General features: G+C 37.5%; 1 protein-coding gene across 3 annotated transcripts in view; it reads left to right on the top strand.

Annotated features, from left to right (window-relative positions):
* RACGAP1 (Rac GTPase activating protein 1) overlaps positions 1-17,296 on the top strand; it is a 32,204-nt gene extending 14,908 nt beyond the window's left edge. For 2 of the 3 annotated variants that reach the window (XM_032210718.1, XM_032210716.1), the window contains exons 3-18: positions 1,241-1,417; positions 2,404-2,606; positions 4,306-4,436; positions 5,700-5,769; positions 5,955-6,008; positions 6,751-6,828; positions 7,594-7,711; positions 8,256-8,383; positions 9,942-10,106; positions 10,998-11,093; positions 11,453-11,651; positions 12,916-13,021; positions 13,185-13,317; positions 13,464-13,599; positions 15,843-15,951; positions 16,707-17,296. In XM_032210718.1, the coding sequence (XP_032066609.1) occupies positions 1,333-1,417; positions 2,404-2,606; positions 4,306-4,436; positions 5,700-5,769; positions 5,955-6,008; positions 6,751-6,828; positions 7,594-7,711; positions 8,256-8,383; positions 9,942-10,106; positions 10,998-11,093; positions 11,453-11,651; positions 12,916-13,021; positions 13,185-13,317; positions 13,464-13,599; positions 15,843-15,951; positions 16,707-16,782 (1,887 nt within the window). In that variant the 5' untranslated portion in view covers positions 1,241-1,332 and the 3' untranslated portion in view covers positions 16,783-17,296. The remainder of the gene's footprint in view (positions 1-1,240; positions 1,418-2,403; positions 2,607-4,305; positions 4,437-5,699; positions 5,770-5,954; positions 6,009-6,750; positions 6,829-7,593; positions 7,712-8,255; positions 8,384-9,941; positions 10,107-10,997; positions 11,094-11,452; positions 11,652-12,915; positions 13,022-13,184; positions 13,318-13,463; positions 13,600-15,842; positions 15,952-16,706) is intronic. The other variant, XM_032210717.1, reaches the window with a different exon arrangement.
* Positions 17,297-27,729: the final 10,433 nt, after the last annotated feature.

The raw sequence follows: 27,729 nt of genomic DNA, 5'->3' as shown, positions 1-27,729 counted from the left end.
TTCAAAAGATAAGTGAATTGGAAAGTCCTTTAATTTGATGACAAGACCAATAATGTCCAGTTTGTTTTATGTTTTAAAACCTTTTTTGTTCAAAAAAAGGGGGGGGGGGAATTCAGCTAATTTTTTGTTAGCTGAAGTAGTGAGGTTTTATGCCTAGATGTTTCTAGAAGCAGGGGCAATATTTTCTCCATTACATGAAAATGAAATTACATTTTCCCTGGATTGTAGTGATAACAAATATTAGTAGCAATATATAAATTTGCAAGACGAGTAATGATTCAGGTTGGTTCCAGACTTTTACATTAAAATATTTATTGAAAGGTGGTTCTTACAGTGGTATGAATTTATAGATTTTAATTTAGATTTTAAACAGGCTGATACTCAGATTCATTATAAGCAGCATGCAGCATTGTTGAAATATTTTCTCCATTCTATTTTAAACCGAATTTTATTACTTTACATTTTCTTGTAAATATTTACTTCCTTAACACCTAAAGCTTTCCGCTTTGCAGTAGAAGTACTATATGTTTTCTAGAGATATTCAGATATGAGGGAGTCTAAGGTACCCTGAGGCTTGTCCGCTAAATGAAAGAAAGAACAGAGTTGCTTTTGTTTTTTCCTCCCTTTATGTTTGGGGATTTAAGTTTAGAGCAGCTGAATGGATTTTCTATTTTTCTCCCCTGGGATTGAATGTGGTAGCTCCTATGTCAGAAATGCAGTGCCTAAGGATGTTTTTTAAAAAACAACAACAAAGAGTTTTTCCAAGGTCTGAACTCATTATCCAGCCTTGGAAAGGGGGGAAATTCAGTCTCAGATAAGTCATTCAGACTTATCAGAGATCATTGGATTGTACCTAGATCTTCATTTCCAGCTATTGTACAGGACAATTTATTTTTTATTTTTATTTTATTTTTGTTGGCTGGTAGGCTTTTCTATTGCCTATTTGAAATTGTAAATCCTACATTGCTTATATAATTTCATGAATCTCTTTGTGCAAAGCTTTGAAGTATACTGTTCATAATTTTTGCAAGATTTCTGATATTAGTTTGAAAGAGAAAACATAAGTATATAGTTTAGCATCACAGTCATCAAAACTTATGTGTGTGTATGTATGTGTATATGTATATGTATACATACATATACATACATATACATATGCAAGTGAATATTGAATCAGTGGCTGAGTTATTCATATTACAATTTGTTATAAACTCATAGCATGATTATACTTGACTTTAAGATCTGAAATCGTTGACAAGGGTTGCTGTGCCTGACAGAAAAAGAAGACAAAGTAAACTTATCTCCAAATCATTTCAGTTTCATGTGACAAAAATGGAGACGACAATTCTGAATTTACGGAATTTCTTTGACCAGCTCATGTGCCAAGCAGAAATTCTAAATGAAAACACTGAATACAGTAAGTGATCACTATTGTCTCAGGAAATCAGGTTACCTTGCTATATATTTTTGCAATTCTCAAAAAAGTTCAAATGAAGTATATGCATACTTCAATAATGTAATAATGTGTTGGAAGGGTTAAAAAGAAAATACTGCTTAATGAAAAAATCCAATGCTTTACAAATATCACTTATCAGGAGAGAAAGTCAACATTAGGCAGTGTTGAACATCTAACAAATTAGAGTCGTTCCCCCCCCCCTTGGATCAATATTTATATAATTGTCTTATCAAGTTGCAAATGCAAACATCTATAATACTAGTCAATGTCAATGAAGCACATTTTAAACATTTTGTTGAATGTCTTCCTAATATCATAATCATTGATTGCAATATAATCTGTTCACTATTTTGCTATAACTGCAGTTTTGTTTGTATGACAGTTGTCTCTTCATATTATATACATTGCTTTAGTAAGGTTATTATTTATCACATGATGTAACTGATCATGCTTAACATGGAAATACATTGAATACCTGAACTGAAATCCTTGAATTGGATTATAGGGGGAAACGTGTTGACTGAATTCATCTTTAATCTGTCTTCTGTTGGATTTACTGGCAGAAAAGCTTTACTTTTAGAGATAACTATTTCTCTCTCTGCACTGTGTTCTGAATAATCAGAGTGGTGGGGTTTTTTTAGCACTGGCATTATCTATTTACATCAGTGGATCTCAACCTCTTTTTCCACACAGATCTCCTTTAAGCACCTTTTGTGTCCACAGACCATGGCCCTCAAGCCTTAACTCAAGATTTAAATCATAACATTTCTTTAAATCTTCGCTGATCCTCTGTGATCATATTACAGCCCCCTTCCCTCCCGTCTGCGGACAACAGGTTGAGAACCACTGATTTAGATGATTATCAAACTGAGAGGATATTTAAGGAGTATATAGAAAAAATATTTAAAAAATTAAGTGCAAATGGATTAAAACTTTGCTTTTCCCAGAATTTATCCAATTGGCCAAGAATTTTGAAGAGTTTAGGAGAAAATGGCAGAAAATGGATCATGAGGTGGCCAGGTACAAAGATTTACTGATGAAAACAGAAACTGAGCGTAGTGCTCTTGATGTGAAACTGAAACATGCACGCAACCAAGTGGACGTGGAGATCAAGAGAAGACAACGAGCTGAAGCAGATTGTGAAAAGTTGGTATGTATAACATTTCTCAGCTTCTTTTTTCAAAAAGCAACATCAGATTTAGAAGAGGAATGTAACAGCTTTGTTAAATATCCATTTATGTGACAATAGATATGTCTTTTTTTTTTTTACCAGAGGGTAAAATATATATTGCAATAACGGTATGAACATGGGCTTCTTATTTGGCTGATAAACCTGTAATCTCTTGGTTTAATCGATCTTAATTTTGTATACTTCAGACATCATTTTTTAAAATCCCGCAGCACACTAAAATAAGGATTATTTAGGCAGCAGTCTAAACAGTAGAGATTCCTTCCGTTAAAAATGGATAAGTTTCTATTTGAATTCTAAATGAGGGAGTGAAGGTACTAGGGCACCTTTTTTGGCTCGCATGCCATAAGTGGGGGGAGTGCAGGGGGGGTCGTGCGTGGGCATGCCACACCCATAATGCAATTCACGACACCCCCCCCCCAGCACGCATGCATGACAGGCACTCCCCCCATTTTTTTGCATGCTTTTTTCAACCCCCCCCCCCCCCCCGGCTCCAGAGGCTTTATAGGAGCCTTGGGAGAGCAAAAACAGCCTCCCCGCACCCGCGGAGGCCCTCTGGAGGCTTCAGGAGCTTCCCTAAAGCCTCCGGAACACAAAAAACCGGCCCTACGGGCAAACTGGAAATTCAGGAACAGACTTCTGGTTTGCTCGTAGGGCCGTTTTTAGTCCTCCAGATCATTCAGCAGGCTTTCCTGAAGGCTCTGGAGGGCTTAAACTGACACTACGAGCAAACCGGAAGTCCGTTCTTGAATTTCCGGTTTGCCCGTAGGGCTGATTTTTTGCGCTCCGGAACCCCCTGAAGCCTCCAGGGGGAGGCTGTTTTTGCCCTCACCAGGTTCCTATAAAGCCTCTGGAGCCTGGGGAGAGTGAAAAATAGCTTTTAAAAAGGCTGAGCTCAAGGGTAGAGATAATACTGGGAAGATCAGCAAGTAGCATGGTGGGCAGTGATTGGGCTAGGAAAACTCAGGAAGAGAAAGAAAATAAATGGCAAGAACATTTGGATTTAATAGATAACCCTTTTACCTGAACTTTCTGTTAAATTAAAATTTTCTTGTAATGTAATTACTTGATTGCAATGAATAAAAGTGTAATTATTTTAATTTCATTGGCGACATGGACTGTTTTCCAGTTTGTAGTACAATAAGAGTTCTTTTATGAAAGGGAACCTTTTGCTCAAGGCAAAGTAAAGAAGCCGTTTGGAAGCTTAACAATGATGAATGGATCCTTCTGCACCTATTTTTTTAGATCCCTCCCTTCTAATGTGTATCGTAGTTTTGAAGTGGCATTTACAAGTTTATTCCACAGATTCAATAGCCGCAATTACCCCTTGCAAAAGGCGTCTTTTCTCTTTTGTGGGACTAAAATGGTGAATGCTGTTGTGATTAGTCAATGGAATTGGTAAGATACCAGCAAATTGCTTTATAGCTGAAAGAAATCTATTTGAAGTATATGAGCTTTTATACTGGTTAGAAATTGGCTCCAACAAAATCCCTTGGCTGTTTTAATCTTATGCTATAACTTGAGAGATCAGTGTATGTGCCTTGCATAGGGATTAGTATGCTAGTGGCATAGTTGTGTTTCTCAGAAGGTTTTGCACATTATGTGTTTTCTGTGCTATAAATGTAATATAAAACTAATTTTAATGTTTCTCAATTTGTAGGAGCAACAGATTCAGCTGATCAAAGAGCTTCTCATGTGTGATTCATCAGGCAGCATACAGCTGAGTGAAGAACAAAAATCAGCACTGGCCTTTTTAAGCAAGCCTCAGATGTCCATTGCTGGTAACAAAAGGTAGGCTGTTCATGGTTTATTTCAGGTGGATCAGATTGTAATAATGTAATGGCTAATATCTTCCTTCATTTTGGCTAGGGAACATTTTCCCAATCTACTGAGTTTTTTTCTTAAGAGTCAGAAGTCAAAGATTCAACCCTACCTTAATAGAAGGTAGTTAAAATAGCAAGATGCCTTAACACATTTTTATGCATTGTGTTATTTAAAATTTTCAAATATTGAAGTACATGGGTTGCAAGTGACATGTTAAACTTCCCAATGTCGTCTCTGTTTTTACTTTTAAATTGTGGTAAGATACAGAGAAAAGTCATGGAATATATAGCTACATGAAAGAGGTAAAGAAGTTACTTTATTGGAAAGTGGAAGTCAATCACAAAACCAGTTTTATTTCTTGAATTATATCCAAGAGGTTCTGTTTATCAACATGTTAAGCTTATGAGAATTGAATAGAATGGGACCAAATTGTTTGGCAAAACTAAAAAAAAATGAGTTGGGAAAATAGCCTAGATCTAGGCAGGAGCTGCAGAGAAAAATGTTCACTTCCTACAGAAGAGGCAGTAGTTCAGATAGTTGTTGACTGTCCCATTATTAGCTGCCTCCTCTTCCTTCCTGTTCATGTAGCTCATATTTTTTAAGGGATTGGAAAGAATTCCAGAAGCAATGTGCTACATTGTTTTATCTTGTTTTTCCTGGAAAATAGGATTTTCAGAATTCCAACTTGTATCTCAGGAAATATGTCATTTTATATACAGGCAGGACGAATCCATTACTGCATAACTCTGTTTATTCATCAGCTACACAAAATCTACCCAAATTCTATAAATATATGAATATATGGGGTTTTTAAAATAGTTTTTCTCCCATAGGGTTTTGGTGGAATTATAACAAATTTATGGGATTAGAGGGTACAAAAAAGACGGTAAATATAGTAAATGTTTTATCTGAAGAAAATTTAACTCCCATTGAGTTAGGCAGTGGCATAACGGACATTTTCAGTGTTGTCCCACTGAAACTACTGAAATATAATGTTTAACCTGAGCTGTTAAGGAGATTTAAAATGATTCTGTGACTTTTAGTCTTTTTTAGTATTACTACAGTAAAGTTTTTACATCAAGATACCAAATCACATGTTTTTCATGATAGAATATAAAGAATTTTGAATATGTTATAACGTTCTTTTCAAACTCTGCTAGTTTATCAAGTACTAGATTACTATCTATGATAAAGTAAGATTTTAAAATTTATGTGTGATTTTTATTTTAGGCTCTCAACAATAGATGAATCTGGTTCAATTTTATCCGACATCAGTTTTGACAAAACTGACGAATCATTGGTAATGTAACCATTATCTAAACTCATTTCTTGTACTGTCTCACAATAAATTTTTTAAAATGATCCCTTGTAAGTTGTCTATTATTATGAATGAATAATCAAAATTAGGCATAAAAGAATGGATAGATTGAAAATACATGCTTTCCATCTGTTTGATACTAAAGAGGTTCTTTTTCTAATACTTAGGATTGGGATTCCACAATGGTAAAGACTGTTAGATTGAAAAAAAGAGAGAAAAGGGTATGTATGGGTTTTAAAAAAATTATTTGTACTATCTGATGCAAAGAGCAGGTTTCATTGATTATTGGAATTTACGTTAGTGATTGAGATTATGCCTTTAATGCAAAGGTTTTCGGCTTGGGTACATTTAAATCATATTTCAATGTACATAACTGTTATTTTTTCATTAGAGTTATACTTCTAAATTTGAAACGCCTTTAATGCTCCCAAAATACCCTACAGCCAAGCATTATGTAGAGAAAGATTTAATTTCCATACTTGTTGCTTGTGCAATAAGTAGGACAATTCTGGCAAATATATTTAAGAAAATCTGATGTAACAGAATAACAGTTGGAAGGGACCTTGGAGATCCAGTCCAACCCCAACTCAAGCATTTCAGATAAATGTTGCCCAATTTCTTCTTTAAAAAATCTCCTGTGTTGGATGTTGATGTGAAAATTGCCACCACAGTTTTCCTTTCAGTTAATATACAGTTGAACTTTGGAATTATATTTAATATATACTTGAGATAATCTACCACACTTCCCATTTAATTCTCTTTACTTTCATCTGTACTGCTTACTAGGTAATGCAAAAAGTATGTTGTCTCTGCATGTTCTGAGTAGGAAATGATAATTTAGATAAATTAATCACTTCATATTCTGCTTGGAATCTTGGAATTTAATATTTCTCTAGAATTTTCACTTCACTCAAGAATGCTGTCATGCTTTCACTCAGAGACTTACAAATGCTTCCTTTACAGCGCTCTTCTAGACAGTTTATTGAAGGCCCACCTGGTCCTTTAAAGAAAACTCGTTCCATTGGCTCTACAGTAGATCAGGTATGGGCTTTTACAAAGACTATTAGATACCTTCCAGAAGTAGGTCTCTGATCTCTAAATACCACATATTTAACTATAGAGGGAGTGTTCATTAGTATTTGTTGCCTCATAGCTTTTTACTCACTGCAGATTCATCAACAATTTCATGTTGCCAATAGGAGGGCACTGTGTGTGCGCGCGCGCGCCCAAGCACGGACGCACACACTTTTGTTTTATTGTCCCAATCCTCAGAGAAAGCCTGGACAAGTCCCTGCAGTTTTCTTGGCAGAATTTTTCAGAATTGATTTACATTTCCGTCCTTCCTAGGGCTTTGAGAAAGTGACTGGCCAAAGGTCACCCATTTGGCTTTGTGCCTAAAGTGAGATTAGAACTCACAGACTCCCAGATTCTGGCCTTAACGCCTTAACCACTAGACCAAACTGCTCTTGACTCCAGAGTTGTAAGATAGTGTTCTCTCAGGTGTGCTTCCTGATGTGATGAGAGCTATTCCTAGATATGCTTTCAGGTTTTGGTTATGGTCACCAGGAATTTTTGGGGCTGTGATCTCAATGTATCCGGAGTATACAATTGTGGGGAATCTATTGGAGAGTACGGGATTTATTGTTATCATGTGGAAAACTTTTTCTCACTTGAAACCAGGGTTTTAAGTTTTGCTGCATAGGATGCTGAATATGTGCCCAGATTGCACTATTAAAACATACAAATATTCTGAAATATTCTTGCTTGCTTGTTTCCTACATGCTTCTTGCAACTATTTTATTTCAGGGAAATGAATCCATAGTTGCAAAAACAACTCTCACAGTTCCTAATGATGGAGGCCCAATTGAAGCTGTGGCCACGATTGAGACTATACCTTACTATGTGGGAAACCAGAGAAAGGCAGGTAAATGTGTCTGTGTGAAATTTGGACTATTATGATTTCTTCTTTGTCACAGTTTTTAATCTGTTTGCCAGTTACAATGCAGATGCTGATAGAAATGAAAGTAAGGGGCTTCTGATAGTGTCCATCTGAACTGCAGTTAAAATGTGTTATGAGTCACGTAGGACCATATTTTCTTTCCTCGTGTAACACTACGTACTTTTAATTTTCAATCTTTTCCTTCATTGGATTTTATATAACGGAAAGAAGAAACCTGCCAGTGAAAAATGTATTTATTCTGTTAAATCCATGCCACGGATCGGTTCTTTAAGAAGGTTTAAAATATCCTTATAAACCTGAGCTCTTGTGCTGAGGAAAGGATCTAAAAGTAACCATTTGCTTCCCCCCCATCCAAAGTGAAGTTTTACCTATTGTAATAGAATTGAGGAAAGAGCAATAGCTTTATCAGGTTAACAACACAGGTATTAGTTTAAACTGGGAGTATCTGCTGTCAGTTTAATCCTATCGCAAAAACTGATTTTTCAAATTGTCTCTTTTTCCACTCAAGCCATCCTACAGCCTTGGAACAGTGACTCAAGCCTGGGAAGCAGGAAGGTTGGAAGTAAATCCGAAACAGATGGATCTAGCACTCCTGGAAGCACTGGGACAAGACTACATGAATTTGTATCAAAAACGGTGAGTGACGAGGCCTCTCAGCTCTGGGCCCAGTTCAAAGCTCATATTATTTTGGATCTAAGGTACCAGTCAGACTGACTTTTTGTAGCCAGTCATACTCATTCTCTGATTGTCAGCTGAGGTTATGTTCTGAAATGTTCTGAAAGAAGAGAATGAAACCTGGCAGTTGCTATAATAGATACTATTCCTGACACAGTGCAAATTTGTTGAATGGTTTCATAATACATCAGATGTGATGTAGAACCTTATTTTGGTTTGTAAAGGCTTGTCCAGGAAGCCATGTTAAGGGAGACATTTGCACCTTTTTTTTTTTGAAAGAAGTCAAAGGTTGGAAGGAAACCACTTTCCAAATGTTTAACCATACAACCACAAACTCATGCCCTATTTTCATTTCATTTTCATTCATTTCATTTACAAATTATATATAAAAATATAGTTGAAAAACAATCAGCTTTACATTTTAGAGTTTAAATAATGATCCTGCCATAGTATTGTTTCTAGCTGCCAAGTACTACAAATGCCTAGGTAATGTAATATAGCAATCTTGCCGAATAAGAAGCTGGTTAAAAGAGCAGTACTGTGGCTGCTATAATTTGCTTTTGTTACTCATAACTGGGATTTTAACAGTTCAGAATTAGTTATGATTAAATTTGTGTTTCAGAGTGTGGGTCAGGATGAACTGATACACATGTGCACGGACGCGCGCGCACACACAAACAGACACACACACACACAAAGCCAATAATTAAACAAATTAAGGCTTGTATTTCGGATACTAAGATCCCTACATAAAAGAAACAGCATGATCTAATCATATATACAAGTAAAATTGTTTACAAAACCAATATGTATGTAAAGAATAGAACACTAATTATAGTAAAAGAAATCGAGTCTAATTTTTCTCACCCTTATGTTTCTTCCACTCATTTTCTGCTTGTGATTTATTGTAAGTCTTCTTATATCAGTTAATGACACTGGAATATCTTATCAGTTTTCTCCTGGTTGCCTTTAATTCACAAATGTCTATATCCAGCATCTGAATCTCACTGTACACAACACAGTCCATTTTCCTGGTCTTTCCACACACTCTCAAACTGCTACAGAAACTGCTTTTTCTTCTGGTTTTCCTCCTTGTCCTAGAACTGGCATCACTAGACTTGGCCATTTCTCTGCTCAGCTCTCCAGCAACATGTCTTGCAGCATCCAGCATCTCTCCCTTTCTCTCTTTTTAAAATGCTTTATATCTAAGACATGTATACAAATGCATTCTGCCCTTTTCCTCTTTTCTACCTATGTGTTCTTGGTCTTGTGAGGGCATCTGCCTTTCCTAAAAAGTAAAATACATGACCTTTGTGGAGACCCAGACACCTTCCTCCAGCTGGGCATTCAACGGGTACAGATATAGAATTTAAATAAAATAAACATGTATACATTAATGTCTTCACATGAATGTATCTTAGTGGTTAGTTGTACGTACTTGTCGGTGCCTATTTATTGAACTCAGTATATTTCATTGCTTATTCTCGATCATGTTAGTTTACACATATTTTCTCTCTAGGTTATTAAACCTGAGTCATGTGTTCCATGTGGGAAGCGAATAAAGTTTGGAAAAATGTCCCTGAAATGCAGAGACTGCAGGGTAGTTACACATCCAGAATGTCGAGATCGCTGTCCCCTGCCCTGCACCTCTACCGTGGCAGGAACCCCTGTCAAAATTGGACAGGTATGCTTCTAAATAAAATGCCTTAGCGGCTGATGTCTATATATTGGACCTCAAAAACAAAAATAATATTGAAGATTTCAATAAGTGAAAGTGTTAGTTTGCTGTGAAAATGTTTTTGACATAGGCAGCAGCAATGTTTCACGTTATTTTCTGGCAAATAAAGCTACTGTTGATAACAGCCACCAACTCTTGTTATGCTGGAATTTAAAGAAGTTCTTTAGGTTCTAGATGCTGATAGAAAGAAAAGCGTACACTGGGGGCTGGAGTTTTAATATAAATGCAGTGTATATGTGTAAAGCTTTCTTGCTATCTGTTTTTAAAGCACAAAAAGAGAACAGAAGAAAAGAACAAACAGTGCCTGATATTTTGAAAGGAATTGTTTACTTATATCTTCGTATTTATTGCTCATGTCTAAGATTTTTCACAAGCATATTATGTTCCAAATATCGAAGCAAGGAAGTAGTATGTAACATATACTAAAAAAAACCTCTTGCATTGTTACTGTTATTGTTATACCATTAACATATATACCCTTTTACAGTGCTCAGAAATATGTTAAATTTTTATTCTTGTATTTCTTGTATTGAGTTACTGAACATTTCATGCCATGATTTTTCTTTTTGTATTAGCGCTATGGTACATTAATTTAGTTTATGGGTAGAATCTTAACATTTAAGCTGTAGAATCTGGCACTTAGTCACACAAGTTAAATGAGTTCCTTGTCTCTTGTTTACTTGATATGCACTTACACAATGTATTTCTTAAGTGATTCTTACTGGTTTTACTGTCAAATTAGATATTAAAAACCGTGCCTTTGCTTTCTCTTTAATGAAATAAAAATAGCAAGAATAACTTGTAATTTCCCATACTTGTTCCTTTCTCCCCTTTTAGGGAGTTCTGGGGGATTTTGTACCTCTGACGACTCCAATGATCCCCTCCATTTTAGTTCATTGTGTAAATGAGATTGAGAAACGAGGCTTGAATGAGGTAAAGTAAACTTAAAAAGTATAAATCTTATGGAATGGTGTGGAATGCAGAAAATGTGTATGCTGTCTGCTAAGACCTCCTATATCAGGAGTGTCAAAACTGGCACTCCATGGACTGGGTGCATCATGCGCAGGTCACACCCACCCCGAAGGGAAAAAACATCACGATACGTCACATGACGGCAATGTGATGTGGCAAGTTTGACATCTGTGTTCTATATCCACCAATATGTAGCTACTTTCAGAACTGCTGGGATGGTGATTATGGAAGTCAAATGCTAGCAACATGTAACATTAAAGCTGGAGGGATTTCAGGGAAACAAGTTTGGGATCTTGCTTTAAAAATCTTTGTTTCAACAGACGGGCCTCTACCGAATTTCTGGCTGTGACCGCACCGTGAAAGATTTGAAGGAGAAATTCCTTAGAGGGAAAACAGTACCTCTGCTTAGCAGAGTGGAAGATATCCATGCTATATGTGGCCTTCTTAAAGATTTTCTCCGCAATCTTAAGGAGCCTCTTCTTACTTTCCGTCTCAATAAGGACTTTATGGAAGCAGCAGGTATGAGCGATATAACACATTTGAGTATAAATGTTGAATATACTTCTCTCCATTGGGCAAGCTAAAATGCTGACTCTTACCCTTTTAATATGTTTTTATCCATGATATTAAAAATATTTCTATCCTGCATTTATTATTTTTACAAGTAGCTCAAGGCAGCAAGCATATCCAACATATACCCTCTTTTCCCCACAACAACAACCCTTTGAGGTGGGTTGGATGGACAAAGAGGTGACTAGTCCACTAGATTTATAGTACAATATATCTATTGTATAGATCTATAGGCTTCACCCTGCCCCCAAAATGTTAAGTACTGTGATTTAGTATTTATTTGCTAAAACTTCCTTTGAATTCCTATATATTGACTTCATTCTATTTTTTTATTTTCCATACTGTCTGTTTGAAAATCAGTTTTCTGTTTTTGTTGTAACAAAAGAGCCCAAGACTAAAAGAGTACAATTATGCATTGGAATAGGGGTCTCCAACCCCCATGCCGTAGCTCACTACCGGACCACAGCCTGTTAGAAATGGGGCCAGACTAGCGACGGGCAAGCACATGTGCGCAGCTCCACTCACACAAGTGGCAGGCAAGCACGTATGCGAAGCTCCACTTATGTGAGCAGAGGGTGCTCGCACACAAAGCTGTATGCGTGTGCCTGCTATTCATACACACCCCGGCGCACCAGGCTGGGCCACTAAGTTGTAAAGGTTGGAGACTACTGCATTAGAAGTCCCTTTCTTATTGTTTCCTATTACTTGACATAATACTTATTTTTAAAAAAATTCAGTAGCTCAATTCTTTATTTCAACAATGTTTATTTTCATAGAAAGTAATAGATGTTAATATGTTATTGATAGAAATATATAGAAATTATTTGGTTGGGAAAACACCTTGGAGGTAAAATGCATGAATTTTTGATCAAGAACTTTTTCTTGCCCAAGATTTGGAGAGCTGTGCATCACACATGACAGAGTGATTTTTGGGGGGATAAATTTAATGGTTGTTTGAATCCAGCCCATTGCAGTTTATTCAGTAAATAATTAAGCAAACAATAGCTTAGTATGATATATGAACATAACTATATGTTCGGAAAGGCATAATATGTTGCCATTTTAAATTAATTCCGTCCCCCCTAACATGGAGACCAAACTCTTAGAAACCTAAGCAGTTATAATTAAGGTACCTGCAGAAAATTCATTATTTTCTCCATTGTAATAAATTGGAAGAGGTCATGGAAATACCTTTTTATGTTTCCATTTAAAGAAATTATAGATGAGGACAACAGTGTAGCAGCTATGTATCAAACTGTTGGAGAGCTACCACAGGCTAATAGGGAAACTCTGGCTTTCCTCATGATTCACCTGCAGAGGTAAGTTCAGTTATGTTATGAATTCTTGAGTTGATAAAAAAGATTCTTATAATTCTGTTCATCTTGTGGGATTGGGGTGACAATGAAAGGAATAGTTCATAAGAAAAAAAAAAGTATTGTTCCTCTTTGCACAAATGCTCCTACATGTCTGTCTTTTCCTTAGAGTGGCTCAGAGTCCAGATACCAGAATGGATATTTCCAACCTGGCTAAAGTCTTTGGGCCTACCATTGTTGGTCATGCTATACCAGAACCTGATCCCATGACACTACTCCAAGACACAAAAAGGCAACCTAGGGTAGGTCACAAGTGTGCATAACAGAATGGAAATGTTCAATATTTCAAATGATGGAGAATGAAGCCTGTGTTTTTAAATGCTTAGCATTGATTTGAAAGAATTAACAAAAGAAAAAATATTCTTTATATGTCAATGTGAATTTGTAGGTTGTGGAACGGTTGCTCACTTTGCCTGTGGGTTACTGGAGCCAGCTTATCATGGTAGAACAGGAAAATATTGAGCCAGCTCACATCATTGAAAATGCCAATGCTTACTCCCACCCCTGCACGCCTGATTTTAAAGGTAATTATGCCTTTGAATTGTTAGCTATGATCCAACACATGTGCTAATTGAAACTAGATAATGTGAACAGTAATGTTGCTTTTTCACACCAAAACATGAATATGAGTGTGATGATACCCAATTATGCCATCAGTATACCTTTAAACTGGATTCAGTGGGAGATGTTGTAGAAGTCCTGTCCAAGTGTCCAGAGACAGCCACAGTCTGGTTGGGGAAGCCAAACAAGTTGAAGTGACTGTTAATTTGAAAGTTTCTGTAACATAATTAAAATTAATTAATTAAAATTAATTAATTAACATTTGATGGGAATCTGTTCCCCAGAAAGAGCAGATTCACAACACAAACATTCCTCCCAGACTCACTATTCCTACTACAATTAGTAGGGAGAAGCTGTGACCAGGAGATCCTTCAACTGGTACACCATTTGCAACTTTGCAATAGGAAGATCACTCATGTCATTGTCACCTCCCCATTAGATTATTGTAATTAGTTCTACTTGGGCTACCCACAAAGTCTAGCCAGAAACTTCAACTGACCCAGAATGCAACAGTCCACATGTTCACAGACCAATTTCTGTACTGACCCATTTCAATACTTGAGAGACCGCCTGCTGCCAATTACCTCCCACAGACCCATTAGATCTCACAGGGTTGGCCTCCTCCGGGTGCCATCTACCAGCCAATGCCACCTGGCTATTACCCGGGGGAGGGAGGGCCTTCTCTGTGGCAGCTCCGGCCCTCTGGAATGAACTCCCCGCAGGGATTTGGACCCTCACCTCTCTCCAGGCCTTCCAAAAAGCCGTCAAAACCTGGCTTTGTCGGCAGGCCTGGGGGTGATGAGTTCCCTCCCCTCTCGACATGTATGGTTGTGCGACTGTTGTCTACTTTTATTATTTGTATTTTGTCTTTTTATGTCCCCCTTTTTCCCCCTTGAATTGTTCGCCGCCCTGAGTCCTCCCAGAGAAGGGCGGCATACAAATAATAAAATACAAATACAATGCTGTGGGAGCTATATTGGCTGTCATTGTGTTTCCAAGTGCAATTCTAGGTGCTGGTTGCTACCTTTAAAGTTTCCCTGTTTGGCTCGTGTTCTGATATTTAAGGGACTGTATTTCCACATAGTCTCTGCTCATTCCATCCTGACAGCTAGAGTGTGTTTACTAACAGTTCCCACCTATCAGTACACAGGTGGCAAGAGGGGGCTCAACACTGGACTTTCTTAGTGGCAGTTCCCTTCCTGTGGACAACTTGTCATTTGATACAAAAATCACCCCACATGTGTTATAGAAATCAGTAGAAACTTCGCTTTTCTTGAAGACTTATGGACAAATGCATGCACATACCCACAAAAACACATAGAATGTGAATGTATGTGGATTTGTATCTTTTATTTGATATAATTTTGCTGAAATTTCAAAATGTAGTTTTATTTTATGGTTATTTTAATCTCTGTAAACTGCCTAAGGTTTTTGAGGATTGATATGATAGATAAATTGCAGAAATAAATCAGTTCGACGGGGTTATCACACAGTGAAAAACCTCTAATTGTTTCCTTTCACATTCAATCTTATTCAAGGGTCGTAGTAGTTAAGATGCTGAGCTTGTTGATCAGAAAGGTTGGCGGTTCGAATCCCTAGCGCTGTGTAACAGAGTGAACTCCCGTTACTTGTCCCAGCTTCTCCCAACCTAGCAGTTCGAAAGCACATAAAAATGCAAGGAGAAAAATAGGAACCACCCTTAGTGGGAAGGTAACAGTGTTCCGTGTGCTGTTGCTGTTTAGTCGTGCCGGCCACATGACCACAGAGACGTCTTTAGACAGCGCTGGCTCTTCGTCTTTGAAACAGAGATGAGCACAGCCCCGATAGTCAGGAACGGCTAGTACATATGTTCAAGGGGAACTTTTACTTTACAATCTTATTCTCTGCTCCTGTAGTATGTAGTCCTCAACATATGGAGCGTATCTACCCATTTTTGGGGTCTGCTACTTCAGTCTACATAAATCGGGTTTCGGTATTTGGGCATTTTGCTTGCAGAAAAATTGCTGGACAATAATATGATTTGAATTATTTGCATTTAAGCTTATTTTTTGGCGAGAATTAGATTCAGATTAATTGTGATATTATTTGAGAGAGAGAAAGTAAGTCATTCTCATTTAAGTTTTTTCATCACTTTACTTATAATAGCTGAAGCTATTTGAAACGTTGTAGCTTAAGAATAGTAACTGTAATTGTTCTTATCACATAGTGAGCATGTTGGGACCACTCACTACTCCAGAACAGCAATTGGTAAAAACTCCTTCAAGCAGCTCACTGTCTCAGAAAGTCAAATCTACATTTAGCAAAACCACTCCTAAGTAAGTTTAATTATTTATTTGGTCTAATTAGCAAAATATCAAGCCAAATCCTTATTGAGGTCACAGACCAGAATAAATTAGCAAAGTGTGTTTTTTTTCTATCCTTCCTTAGTGTTTTGGAGCTATAAATTGTGTTTGTGTAATAACTGATCACCAATTAGTGGGTGATATCACAGCAAAATTTTGGGGGGAGTGAATTCTGATTCTTAATATATAATTTGGAGTACTGGGGAATGAAAATTGGTAAGACCATTTGAGATAGAAGAAAATATGAGGAATAATTAATACATATCCAGATGGAAAAAGTACTCCAAATGAGCAACACACTAGTTGTGAATACTTCCAAAGTAAATTTCAGCTCAAATGGTTGCAGCTTTTAATTTGAAATATAAGGCTATCTTATCACTTTATCTGTGAATTGCAGGCTCCTTATGTGAATTTTTGTGGGGTTGTAATTTTTTCCTAAATGTGTTATATAAATACAACACAGAATAGCCCAACTGCCTCTGTTTCTGGACTATTTGTGGAAGCCAGGGGAAAGGTTATTTGCATTAGTTTCATGGAGTTTGTTGTATGTTTTTTGTATGTCAAGGAAAGTGGAAATATGGATCAGTGTTCAATAGATATTAATGAAAGATATAGAGAGATACATTTCAAGAGTAAAAGGTTATTTTTCTATCAAACAAATGCTAACACATACAGATATTGGCCGTATTGGAAACTGCTCATGATGAATCTTTCCACTTACTTCCTAGATTTGCAAGCAAAAGCAAGTCTGCAACAACTCTTGGACGGCAAGGAAACTTTTTTGCTTCTCCAATGCTAAAGTGAAATATCCTGGCGTTCTGATTACCTGCTTGCAGTGCAATGATAAAGACCAGCAATAAAATCTCAAGTTATTCCTTCACTTCCTAACAACAATGTGTAATAATTTCAGTAATATATATCTGCTTTTTAGCTTTTCTTAAATTTTAGTTGTATTTTATTCAGTCTAAGATGGCTAATATCACATTTATTGTAGGGTATAACTGGCATAGTCCACTCAATGTCTAAGTAGGGAATGTGCAAGTTTGCTTGCTTTTGAAAATATGTCTCTAGCTGGGAAGCTGCCATCATTGGAAAGGAATGTAGTTTGAAAAACGAATAGTTTTTTTTTTTCATTTCACAAGCTTTGGATCAAATAAGTGCTGATCCATTACAAAGGGTATCTACTTGAAACTATATAAATTCAAAATGTGGTCATGTGAAAAATTGAAACTCAGTGGTCCATTAATGCATGTACACATTGTATAAGATATTTCTTTTTATATCAAAGAAGGACATAATAAATGTGATAACTAATTGAGTAAATGCGATAATAGCATGTTGTCACTTTAACTCTACTCTCACCCACTTAGATTATTTGAATTATATACGCTTGTTAAAATCATGTGCTTAGCATTGGGAAGACTGTTAAGGTTTTGAATGTACTGCTTTCTGATAAAGGGAATTCTTAAAAGAGCTGTTATTAAATAGAAGTTAAATGTAATATCGATTGATAGATGTATGGGATAGATCTTCCATTTGACTTTTTAATTATGTTCTATTGTATGTTAAAAACCACTCTGTTTAAGAGCATGTTACGTTTCCGAAGTGAGGCGTGGGAGGAGTTACACATGGGTATTAACCCAGCCCTTTTGCCCTGGAGACTGAGATAAATCTTGAGGCCACACCTTCGTTCCTCCTTCTAACCTCCCAGATTAACCTCAGTCTCCGGCCCAGAAGGAGTGTTTTTCCTGACTCTCCCTCACTTCGAAGACTTAGGAGTTTTTTTCTATAGGATTCTTCCAATTTACCTTGAATTTAATTGCTGCACCCCTCCTCTGCTGTGCTCAGTGCCATTAGCGTTTAGGCCTTGCCGCTTGCTAGCATGCGTGCCCCAGTCGCGAAAAGGGGAAGGAAGCCTCCGCACAAAACATTTTTGTTGCCAAATTTATTTAGGGATATTTGATATTTGATTTCCAATACTTGGTTCTAGATAACTTTGGATAGGTGAGCGGAAAAATGGCCAAGGACCATTCTCTCAAAATTGTGTAAATTATGAGGAAAGATTATTATAGGGCAGTGATGGCTAATCTTTTTCTCCTCGCATGCTGAAATTGTATGCATGCGATAGCAAGAACTCACGTGCCCACACCCATAATGCAATGCACTCTACCCCCTGCGCATGTGGGCATGACACCCCCACCCCACCCCGTGCTCTCCCTGTCACCTGCACATAGACGTGCCTCCCCCTGCGCACCATTTTAGGCCTAGAAGGCCTCCCTGAAGCCTCCTGGGACCAAAAATGGGCCGCGGGGCGGGCGCCACACTCCACCGCACCCCGTTTTGGGCCTAGCAGGCCTCTCTCCCTGAAGCCTCTTGCGACCAAAAATGGGGTGTGGGGAGCACCGCATGCCCCTGCGCATTCACGTGTGACCCTCCTGCACATGCACACAAGTCTCCCGCATGTGCTGCAGAAACCCGAAAATCAGCTGGTTGGTAGGAGGCGCCTGTGCATGCGCAGTGGAGCTGAGTTGGGCGACTGCTTGCATGCTTGCAGAGAGGGCTACACATGCCACTTGTGGCACACCTGCCATAGGTTTACCATCATGGCTATAGTGTTTTATCTTTGAGAAAAACCTCAGTATATTGGGTATCCAGAAAGTTTTGTTGACTCTAATGGATTATCTGTGTCTACTACCTTACTTAAATGAGATTTTGATATAATGTTAAGACAACAGTTCCTAGACAATGTACATGCAACTTTAATTTCTTTGAAAGAGCACAGCTTTGTGGTTAATCTGGAAAAGAATATGTTACGAACTGCAGTGTGTACAGCATTTGGATATAGTTCTGGACACAAGTCAAGTTTTTTCTGAATACGAAGATTGTACAGGATGGTGTCTTCCATTCTGACATAGAGCTGATGCGGTGTATAATGGATTTTGCATGCCTTCAAGGTATAATGAGATAACAAGGTCTGATTTTTTTTGGTCTTGATTATGAGGATCAAGAAAGGAGTCAAAAGAATTTTGAAAGGAGTGGCAGTGATTTGTTCTAATGCTCATCCATTCATTACTTAGAAAGTTAATTGGATTTCATTTTGGGAATTTCCCCTTTGAACTCTACTTGCACTTCATTTAATTTTTCGTGGTTGGGAGAGTATGATGAAAATGTATGCAAGTTGGGAATACAACCACCACAGGGGCATCAAAGCACATTCAGAGGTTGCAGCTTCAGCAACTTTCAAGAGGAATTCTTTTAATAGAAAAGATTTGTAGAAATGTGATTTGGAAGTCAGTGCATATCTTTACTAAATATTATAAAACCAATAAAAGTACAAATAGGTTTTCCAGTGGTAATGTAGTCAGCAATTTTAGAAGTCTTCCTGAGGGACTATTGCTGTGATATATCCTTAGGTTAAGAATTGTAGTACTCCATTTGTAATCAACTACTGCTCCAAGAATGTTTTTTTTTACATATTGTTTCAAGGGGAGCATCCCACCTGTACTAGTAGATTTGATCTTTGTTTCTTAAGTAAAAGTTTGGTTTTATGTTAAATTTTATTCTATAATAATTTGATCCATTTTAACTGAACAATAGTATTTTTTGTTTTTTAGCTGATTTTGTGTTAACAAAATGCAATAAACATTTTCTATATCTTTTCATCTAAGCCAGTGGTCCCCAACCCCCGGGCCGTGGACCGGTGCCGGGCCGTGGAGTACCTGGCGCCGGGCCGTGCAGCGGCCGTGGGCCATGATCGCTGCAGCGGCTGTGGGCCATGATCGCTGCAGCGGCCGGGGGCCATGATCGCTGCAGCGGCCGGGGGACATGATCGCTGCAGCGCAAAGGCTCCTGGGCTGTGCGCAAAAGCTCCTGGGCCGTGCGCAAAGGCTCCAGGGAAGAGAGCCCCGCGCTGGTACGCACGTGATATATAAACAATCAATGTGTCGTCGCGAACAACGCCCCCCACCCCTGCGCGTGCTCAGCGGGCCACGGTAAAATTATCAAAGGCTGACTGGTCCACGGCGATAAAAAGGTTGGGGACCACTGATCTAAGCTACTGATATGCATTTTGAAGAGTAGGACTGAACATTAGCATCTATTCAATACCTCACTCCATGCATGAAATTTCTGAGCTATCAATATACTAGTTATTGGCATTCATCCCACATTCAGCTAGCTTTCTCATTAGAATGCTGTATTTTGTGGTAGTCTGCTCAGTTGTGTATTAACATCAAGATAAGTTATGTATAGCACTCCCATGATATATTAGGAAGATTATCTAGTTCTTTAAAAATTGACCAAGTTAGTTCATTAAGATTTCTCTATGTTAATTATTGTAATATAGTCAGACCACCAGCATTTTAAAATGCAATTGATGTGATCTGGAAATTCAAATAAACAAGACTATGGAATTCCAAGTTTGAATACCTCTTATTCTATTCATGTTTATTATTCTAACCCAGTGATGGCTAACCTTTTTGTCCTTGCGTGGTGAAAGAGCGTGCATGACGGTGTGTGCACATGCCCACACCCATAATACAATGCATGTCTCCCCCTTGCATCCCCATATGCGTATGCACAGGCAACAACCCCACCACCACCACTCCATTTTGGGCCTAGCAGGCCTCCCTGAAGCCTCCTGGAACCAAAAATGAGGCGCCTTGTATGCAGCTTTATTCCTCTCTAGCATTCATCTCTATTGTTCAATGATGCATTTCCTGCCTCTCTAGGATTTACCTCTATCTGGCACTTCCTGTTCCTGTTGGATGTACAGTATATCGATGGCTTGTATAGTGTTTTGCAGAGACCCGAAAATGAGCTGGCAGGCAGTGCATGCTTGGTGGAGCTCAGCTGGGGCTCCTATGCTGGCAGAGAGGCGTCTGCGTGCCACAAGTTCGTCATCATGGTTCTAATCTCTTTTGGCAACTTCAGTCTGACGTTTAGCTTTCCTGACTTTAAGTTTAAGGACATCTATAAGTACTTATTAAGGAAATGACCTGGGCTTCTTTTTCTATGCCTGTGTCTCTTTTTTGGTCCAAATGATTGCTAATATTTTTTTGTGCAGCCATATTGATTTCTTTTTTCCTTTCCCCCTGGAATTGTTTGCAATTATACTTTAATATCTTCTTTCTTAGGAACTCATTTTAGGAATTCTTGCCTTCTTGGAGTGCCTCCCCCCTCCCCATCCTCTGTCTTGAAATCCTACCTGTCATTGCACTTATTTTATTATATATACATACATACATACATCTTAAGCCAGCTTCCCCTAAAATCAAGAAGTCCAGTATTACATTGTCAGTTTCCTCCCAATGTTCCTTCTTTTTCCACATCATTGATTGAGTCTTGCAGGATAGAATAAAGTCAGGCATAGCCTTGTGATTTCCTCAGTTGTGTGAAGGTAACTCTATTCATGCCTATTTTGCTTTTGGAAAGCATGTGTGGTACTCATTTCTGAAGATATTCTGATATCTTGGATTGTACTATATACATAAAAGAGTTTGAAAACCTAGCATGATGTTATCAAAGTTGGGGCATAAACAAGACTAGTTAGAATCTTCTGCACCTGTCGCATGCGATTTTCAAGGGTATCCGATAATACACATTCAGTCATGGTTGGTAAAGCAACTCTTAATTAATAAGACTATGGCTTTATCAAAAATATAAAATGGAGGGCTTACAAATTTGACTTACACAAAGAGAATAAAGACTTATATGAAATTAGAAGAAACAGAATTGTTCCATAATAACTACTGTGTTATCTGCTACTAGCTTTGCTCTAGCAAGGTACATTCATGTTTCTACAAAAGCTCAATATACTTGCTATGATCTCTTTTGTAAATGCACTGGATTATTGGGATTAACACTTTAGGCAACTAGGCAAGGGGCAGAATGTGACCAAAGCCCTCCAGCTACTTTAGGTAATTGAACCTAAAAAGCCAGCATAGTCTTCTAATCTCAGATTAGTGTTTTATAGCAAACATGGCTATTTCAGGCAGTGAGAGAAATCCTACTGATGTTGTGTTGATTAGTAACCAGTCTGCATGCAGAAACATTTTTGAAAAGCTATGCATTGGAAATACGATAGAAGCCTCAAAGAGCTTTTGTGTTTCTAACATGGCAAGCCATTTTTCCTATATAATACTGCAGGTTGCAGATTTTTCACTATATATTTGCGTCAGAATGAACCACTGCATACCAAATAGTTTACGGAATTGGCTGTTTTGTGTCCAGTATTTCATCCCCTAACACCATTTGTTTTAGCTCTTTTGAAAAATGTAGGTGTGCGCTATGTAGCATATTTGGAGGAACATAGATATAGAAATGTAATTCAGCTCTGTATTTTTCTGGATTTGCTCAATTCTCTTGTCATTTAATTGTTCAGTCTTTTCCCTAGCGAGTTACTGCCCTCTGTTCCATTGTATATGCCTGTATACTGATTATAATGTTATTGCTGATACTGTTCCTTAAAATCATTTTTATAATTCCTGCTCTGCTCCATTTCTTTAATGGAAATGTGGATTCTTTTTTTTCTAACTTATTTTCTTTAAAAAAAAAATTCTGACATAATTTTGGTGCCTGTGGAAATGGTTTCCTGGACTGCTACTTTACCCCTAACATATGCATTCTGTTAGAACTTCTATTAGCAGCTTTCAGGCACCCTAAAACAAATTCTGGAGAATTTTAATCATTTTGGTCTTTTCTTTAATCTCTTCCACTGCTCCCTTGTAAGCATTCTTTTTTGTTTATTACAGTATATATCACTGGGAAGTCATGTCAGCAAACTGGAACTTCTGAAAGTCCTAAGTATTTTTCAACTTTCAATATTATTATCATCCATAAAACTGTTTAGATTATCTTGTATAAAATTTCAATAATATACTGTACCAACCAATATGGCAAACCATATTTTAGGATCCATTTGATTTGCTGCTGATTCAATGGAATTATTTTCCTACTTTTACAAGACACTTTCTCATCATTATTAAGTGAACTAGCTATTTTATCCATCTTTGTCATAACCAGGAAAAAATAAGTTGTTAACTTCTATCTATCGTTAGTTGAATATTCAGCTGAGCAATCAAACAAATTACTTTCTCTATAGATTCTGATTCTCTTGGTACTTCTTGGCTCATACTTCATACTCATGGTCATGTTTATAATTTGTTTAATAATAATGATAATAGTTTTAGTTATTTATTGTTTTTAGCTTTGTTGTATACTGGCCAGAACCACTGGCAATTTAAATTAGATAGGTAGGTAAGTACATAAATAAATAAATGTGGAATAGGGTACGGTTGCCAGCTGAGGGTTATAGAATGTTCTTGAATGAAGTTCTACCCAGAACACATGTGAATGCCAAATGACAACTTAAAAAAAACAGTTTAAAGTCAGCAATAGTTCATCCCATTCCTTAAAAGCCATAAACCCAACATCTGATTGCTATTGTCACTAGGATACATTTTTATGATCAGCCACCTTTGGTTTTTATTACTTAACCTGATTTTAGTATTGTTTGGTTTCCAAAACCTTTACGACTTCAACATTATCAATGTAGAGAAAATGTTTGAATTACGTTCATCTTTTGATTTCTTTGCCCTGTTGCTGTCTGTACCTCTTATGTATTTGCAAAGAGATTTTGCCTTTTTTTGTTATGTTTCATGCAGACCGTTGTATGTTATTAGTGCTATGAATGATGCAAGAGCCACTAGATGAACTTTGGGAATCACAGATAATATGAAAAAGTGGTTAATTATTTTATACTCCGTGAAATATGTCAACTATATTTCTTTAAAAGGGGAGAAGTGATAACTCTTTAGAGAAAAATGGTCATTTTAAGGATTTATTTGTCTTTGAGAATCAAGTCAGGAGAAAGATTCCTAATCTTACAATTTCAAAATTGTTGCCCTCCCTTGAGCTTATTCATTACATTATGTTACCCAAAAAATACCTCTGATGCCTAATCTCTTAAATATAACATCACACCAAGAGAAAATGAGTTGTCATATCTGTTAACACCTCTGTTGCACTATTATGGTGTTTTAGTTTAATTACTGTTTAAAGCTGTAAATACAGACTTGTTATATATAAACACAATTCCCAAAGGTTCATCTTTAAACATCTGCTAATACAATGCAAGGATTTCACACAATATGTGAAGCCAGTCAGTTAATTTCTGAAGAGAAAGAAAGAACACAGAAAAAGACCCTGATAAGGTTTTTATTTCAGGGTTGTGATACTGATAAAAGAAACAGCATGGTAGAGAGTAAGGTTGCTTGATCCTCTGCTGTGCATTGACTTTCTAGCTAAATCCAGCACTTTGATGTGAGTCCATGCAATATATACACAATCTCTAAGTAAACTGTTCAGTTCCCATAATCTACTTCACCAAGCTGTTTCCAAATTGCTTCTTACTCTCATATTTTGCATTGTCTAGGAAAGGAAGAAAGTACCTGGGTTTTTTCCTCCACAACAGAAGCATTTATTATACCCTTATTTAATGATCTATAGCAGTGGTTTTCAACCTGTGGGTCGGGACCCCTTTGGGGGTCGAATGACCTTTTCATAGGGATTGCCTAAGACCATGGAAACACATTTTTGAAAAAATACAGAAAACATAAAACAATTATGGTTGGGGGTCACCACAACATGAGGAACTGTATTAAAGGGTCGCGGTTTTAGGAAGGTTGAGACCCACTGATCTATAGGAAGATGGAGACTCGGAACAGTAGAGAAAATTGGGCATTCTTTTTCAAATTGCTGAACTATTTTATTTTAAAAAAATGGTTCCTTTTGGCAGCTGCTATTATGATTTCTTTCAGAAACACTTGGATAAACAATAGAAAAGATATTTTCTGACGTAGATATCAGCCATGAGAAAATCTATGTCTAAAAATCAACATCTACTAAATGCAAACTAATAATAAAGGACAGTTACTTTATTAAGCATAATTTATTCTGTACCCTTATAATAAAAATGTGGTTTTTATAGGTGAGCAGAAAGCATAAGTAACTACACAAAGTATTCAAACTCTACCAATACTGTCTTTCTTAAACAGCCCATTTCATTTTATGCTAACATCTTTCTTGTAAATGTAACTGAACTCATATCACAAACAAGGAAATGTGTTTCATTTTGGCTTAGGGTTTTGTGCGATGAACGCAACCAGTTGTGATTTATTCAGCAACAAATCATGACCTAGACCGGATGTGTGAATACAATCAATAACAAAACATAACTGGGAAGCTTATTATCATACTACTTCTATATTTTATTGGAATCATGTCATAAATTAAACAGCATGTGGGAACCATAGCAGGAGCTGCAGTTGTAGTTCTGGAGGGAAAAGATTAGTTACAAGCAGCTGAAGTGTGAGAAACGTTAATTATATTACCTCATTTCAAAGGCAATATTTTGAATTCATACTGAAGCATCCACATAGCAAGCAGAGCAGTGTTCAGTGGTCATCCCAAATAGACCCCTCAGCAGCAATGTATTCAGGTGCCAAAGACAGATGATCCCTTTAGTAATCAGCAAAGGCATCAATACATGTTGCAAGGGAGAAGGTCATGGGACAACTGTTTTGCCAAGAAACCACATAGGAAAAATTAATGATGTGTGCAAACTATTGCACAATGTCCTTAATTTTGCATACCAAAACAATGCTTAGGATCATCCAACAGAGCTCTGCAGAAAAGTAAGTGCCAAATGTCTGTGCTGCCTGAGGAGGAAGAATTATTGTGATACAGCCTAGATAATTGAGAAGGCAAAGGTTGATGGATTTTTTTCATTAAGGATAGAAAGTTAGGTCAAGCTGTGGAACTATCTTAGGGAAATGGGAATCCCAGAGCATGTTAACTGTCCATACCTGAAACCTATACACTGGACAGAAATCCATAGACCAGATAATATGGGGAAATAAACTAGCTCCAGGTTGGTAAAAGAGTAAGACAAATATGTATATAGGTAGTCCTCGACTTACAACAGTTCATTTAGTGACTTGTGGCCCGGCATCAGCTAGCAGCAGATTCGGACAGTGAGGAGGTTGGGGAGGAACATGGGCTAGTCCTGGGGAAAGTTCTGATGAGGGAACCAGAGCTGTATGCCAGTTATCAGCTGCCTTCGGAGTCAGACATCAGTGAGGCAGAGGAACAGCTGGAGCCTGTTCCCAATGAGCGCATGCACAGAGTTGCCAGACAAAGGGAACAGCTAAAGAACCGGGGGTCGACTTAGGAGTAAGGCCACAGGTGGACGATGAATGGCCCCTCCTAGAGGAAATAAAAGAGGAGTAAAAGCGGAGTGGAGTTTGCAGGAGACAATTAGTTCGCTGAATTCACTGAGACTCCTTGCCAAGTTTTGCAGATATAGATCTGGCAGCTGTCCAAGCCAGATAAGGTCTGTGACTGTAAATCCTCCCTTGAAAGACTTTGCTGGATGTAAATGAGCAAAATTCACAGTAAATTAATAAAAGGGTTTTTTTGTCAGGACCAGGAGTTTGCTCTTGGAAAGCCTAGGTCAGAACAGGTACTGAGAAAAGGACTTATGACCATTTTCCACATATATGACCTTTGTAGTATCCCTATGGTCACATGATCAGAACTGACTCATGATTGTTGTAGTGTCCCAATGTTACTAGATTACCTTTTGGCAAACAAACTGAATGGGGAAAATGGATTCACTTAAAAACTGTGTTACTAACTTATCAACTGTGGCAATTCACTTAACTGTGGCAAGAAAGGTCATAAAATGAAGCAAAACTCACTTAACAAAAGTTTCACCTAACGATATAAATTTTGGGCTCAATTATGGTCGTAAATTGAGGACTACCTGTACGATAGTATCTCATTTACATGACCTGTACGTTGAATATGGATATGTTGAGAGAGGCTGGATCAGAAGATGCCTGTGGTTTAAAACCAGGAGGAAGATGCATCTAATAACCCATGCTGTCCTGAGGACACTGCTCTCTCATAGCTGAAAATGCAAATAATCTACAAGCTCTAGTGAAAGTCAAGAACCAAGGTGAAAAAATGAAATTTGGTTTAAACATGGAGAAGAAAGACCAAACTAATTAGAACAGATTCAGCAACCAGACTAAAATTGATAATGAAGCCAACTGAAGTGGTAGATCGTTTCCGCCCTCTGGATCAATTGTCAACAGTAAAGGAACAGCAGTTAAGAAATATGCCAACCACTGACGATAGAGTAGCAATGAAACCCCTGGATAAAATAGATGCTATGATATGTCTACCCACATAGATCAAAATGGTGCAGGACAACAGTTTTCTCATGACAGTCAATGGGTGGAAGATTACTTTGAAGAAGCAGAATAGAAAGTGTATTGACACTGGATATTAGAGAAGACTCTTGAGAAGACTATGGTTCAGCAAGGAAACAAATGGATCATTGAACAAATCCAGAATTCATAAATGACCAGGCTCAATTTATCGAACACATTATGCAAAGGCTCAGCTCTCTGGAGGATTAATAATGTTGGGAGAGGTAGAAAAAAAGAATGAGAAAGACTAGTAACAAGGTGGATGGACTCAATTACAGCAGTTGATGGATGCAACATTGGAAGATATGAAGGATCATGTTGGAAACAACATCCTGGAAAAAATCTGTGTGGTTGCTAAGAATCGCTGCCAAGATGATGGTACGTATCATCATCAATATTTAAGTGGAGGAAACTGTCCTTTCCTCATTAGTAAGCTTAATAGTTGCAAGGGAAGAAAAATAAGGGAGGGGTCTCT

Source organism: Thamnophis elegans, chromosome 2, assembly GCF_009769535.1.
Source record: "Thamnophis elegans isolate rThaEle1 chromosome 2, rThaEle1.pri, whole genome shotgun sequence".
Taxonomy (NCBI): domain Eukaryota; kingdom Metazoa; phylum Chordata; class Lepidosauria; order Squamata; family Colubridae; genus Thamnophis; species Thamnophis elegans.
The sequence above is the reverse complement of the archived record's forward strand: the minus strand, read 5'-3'. Positions and strand labels throughout refer to the sequence as shown.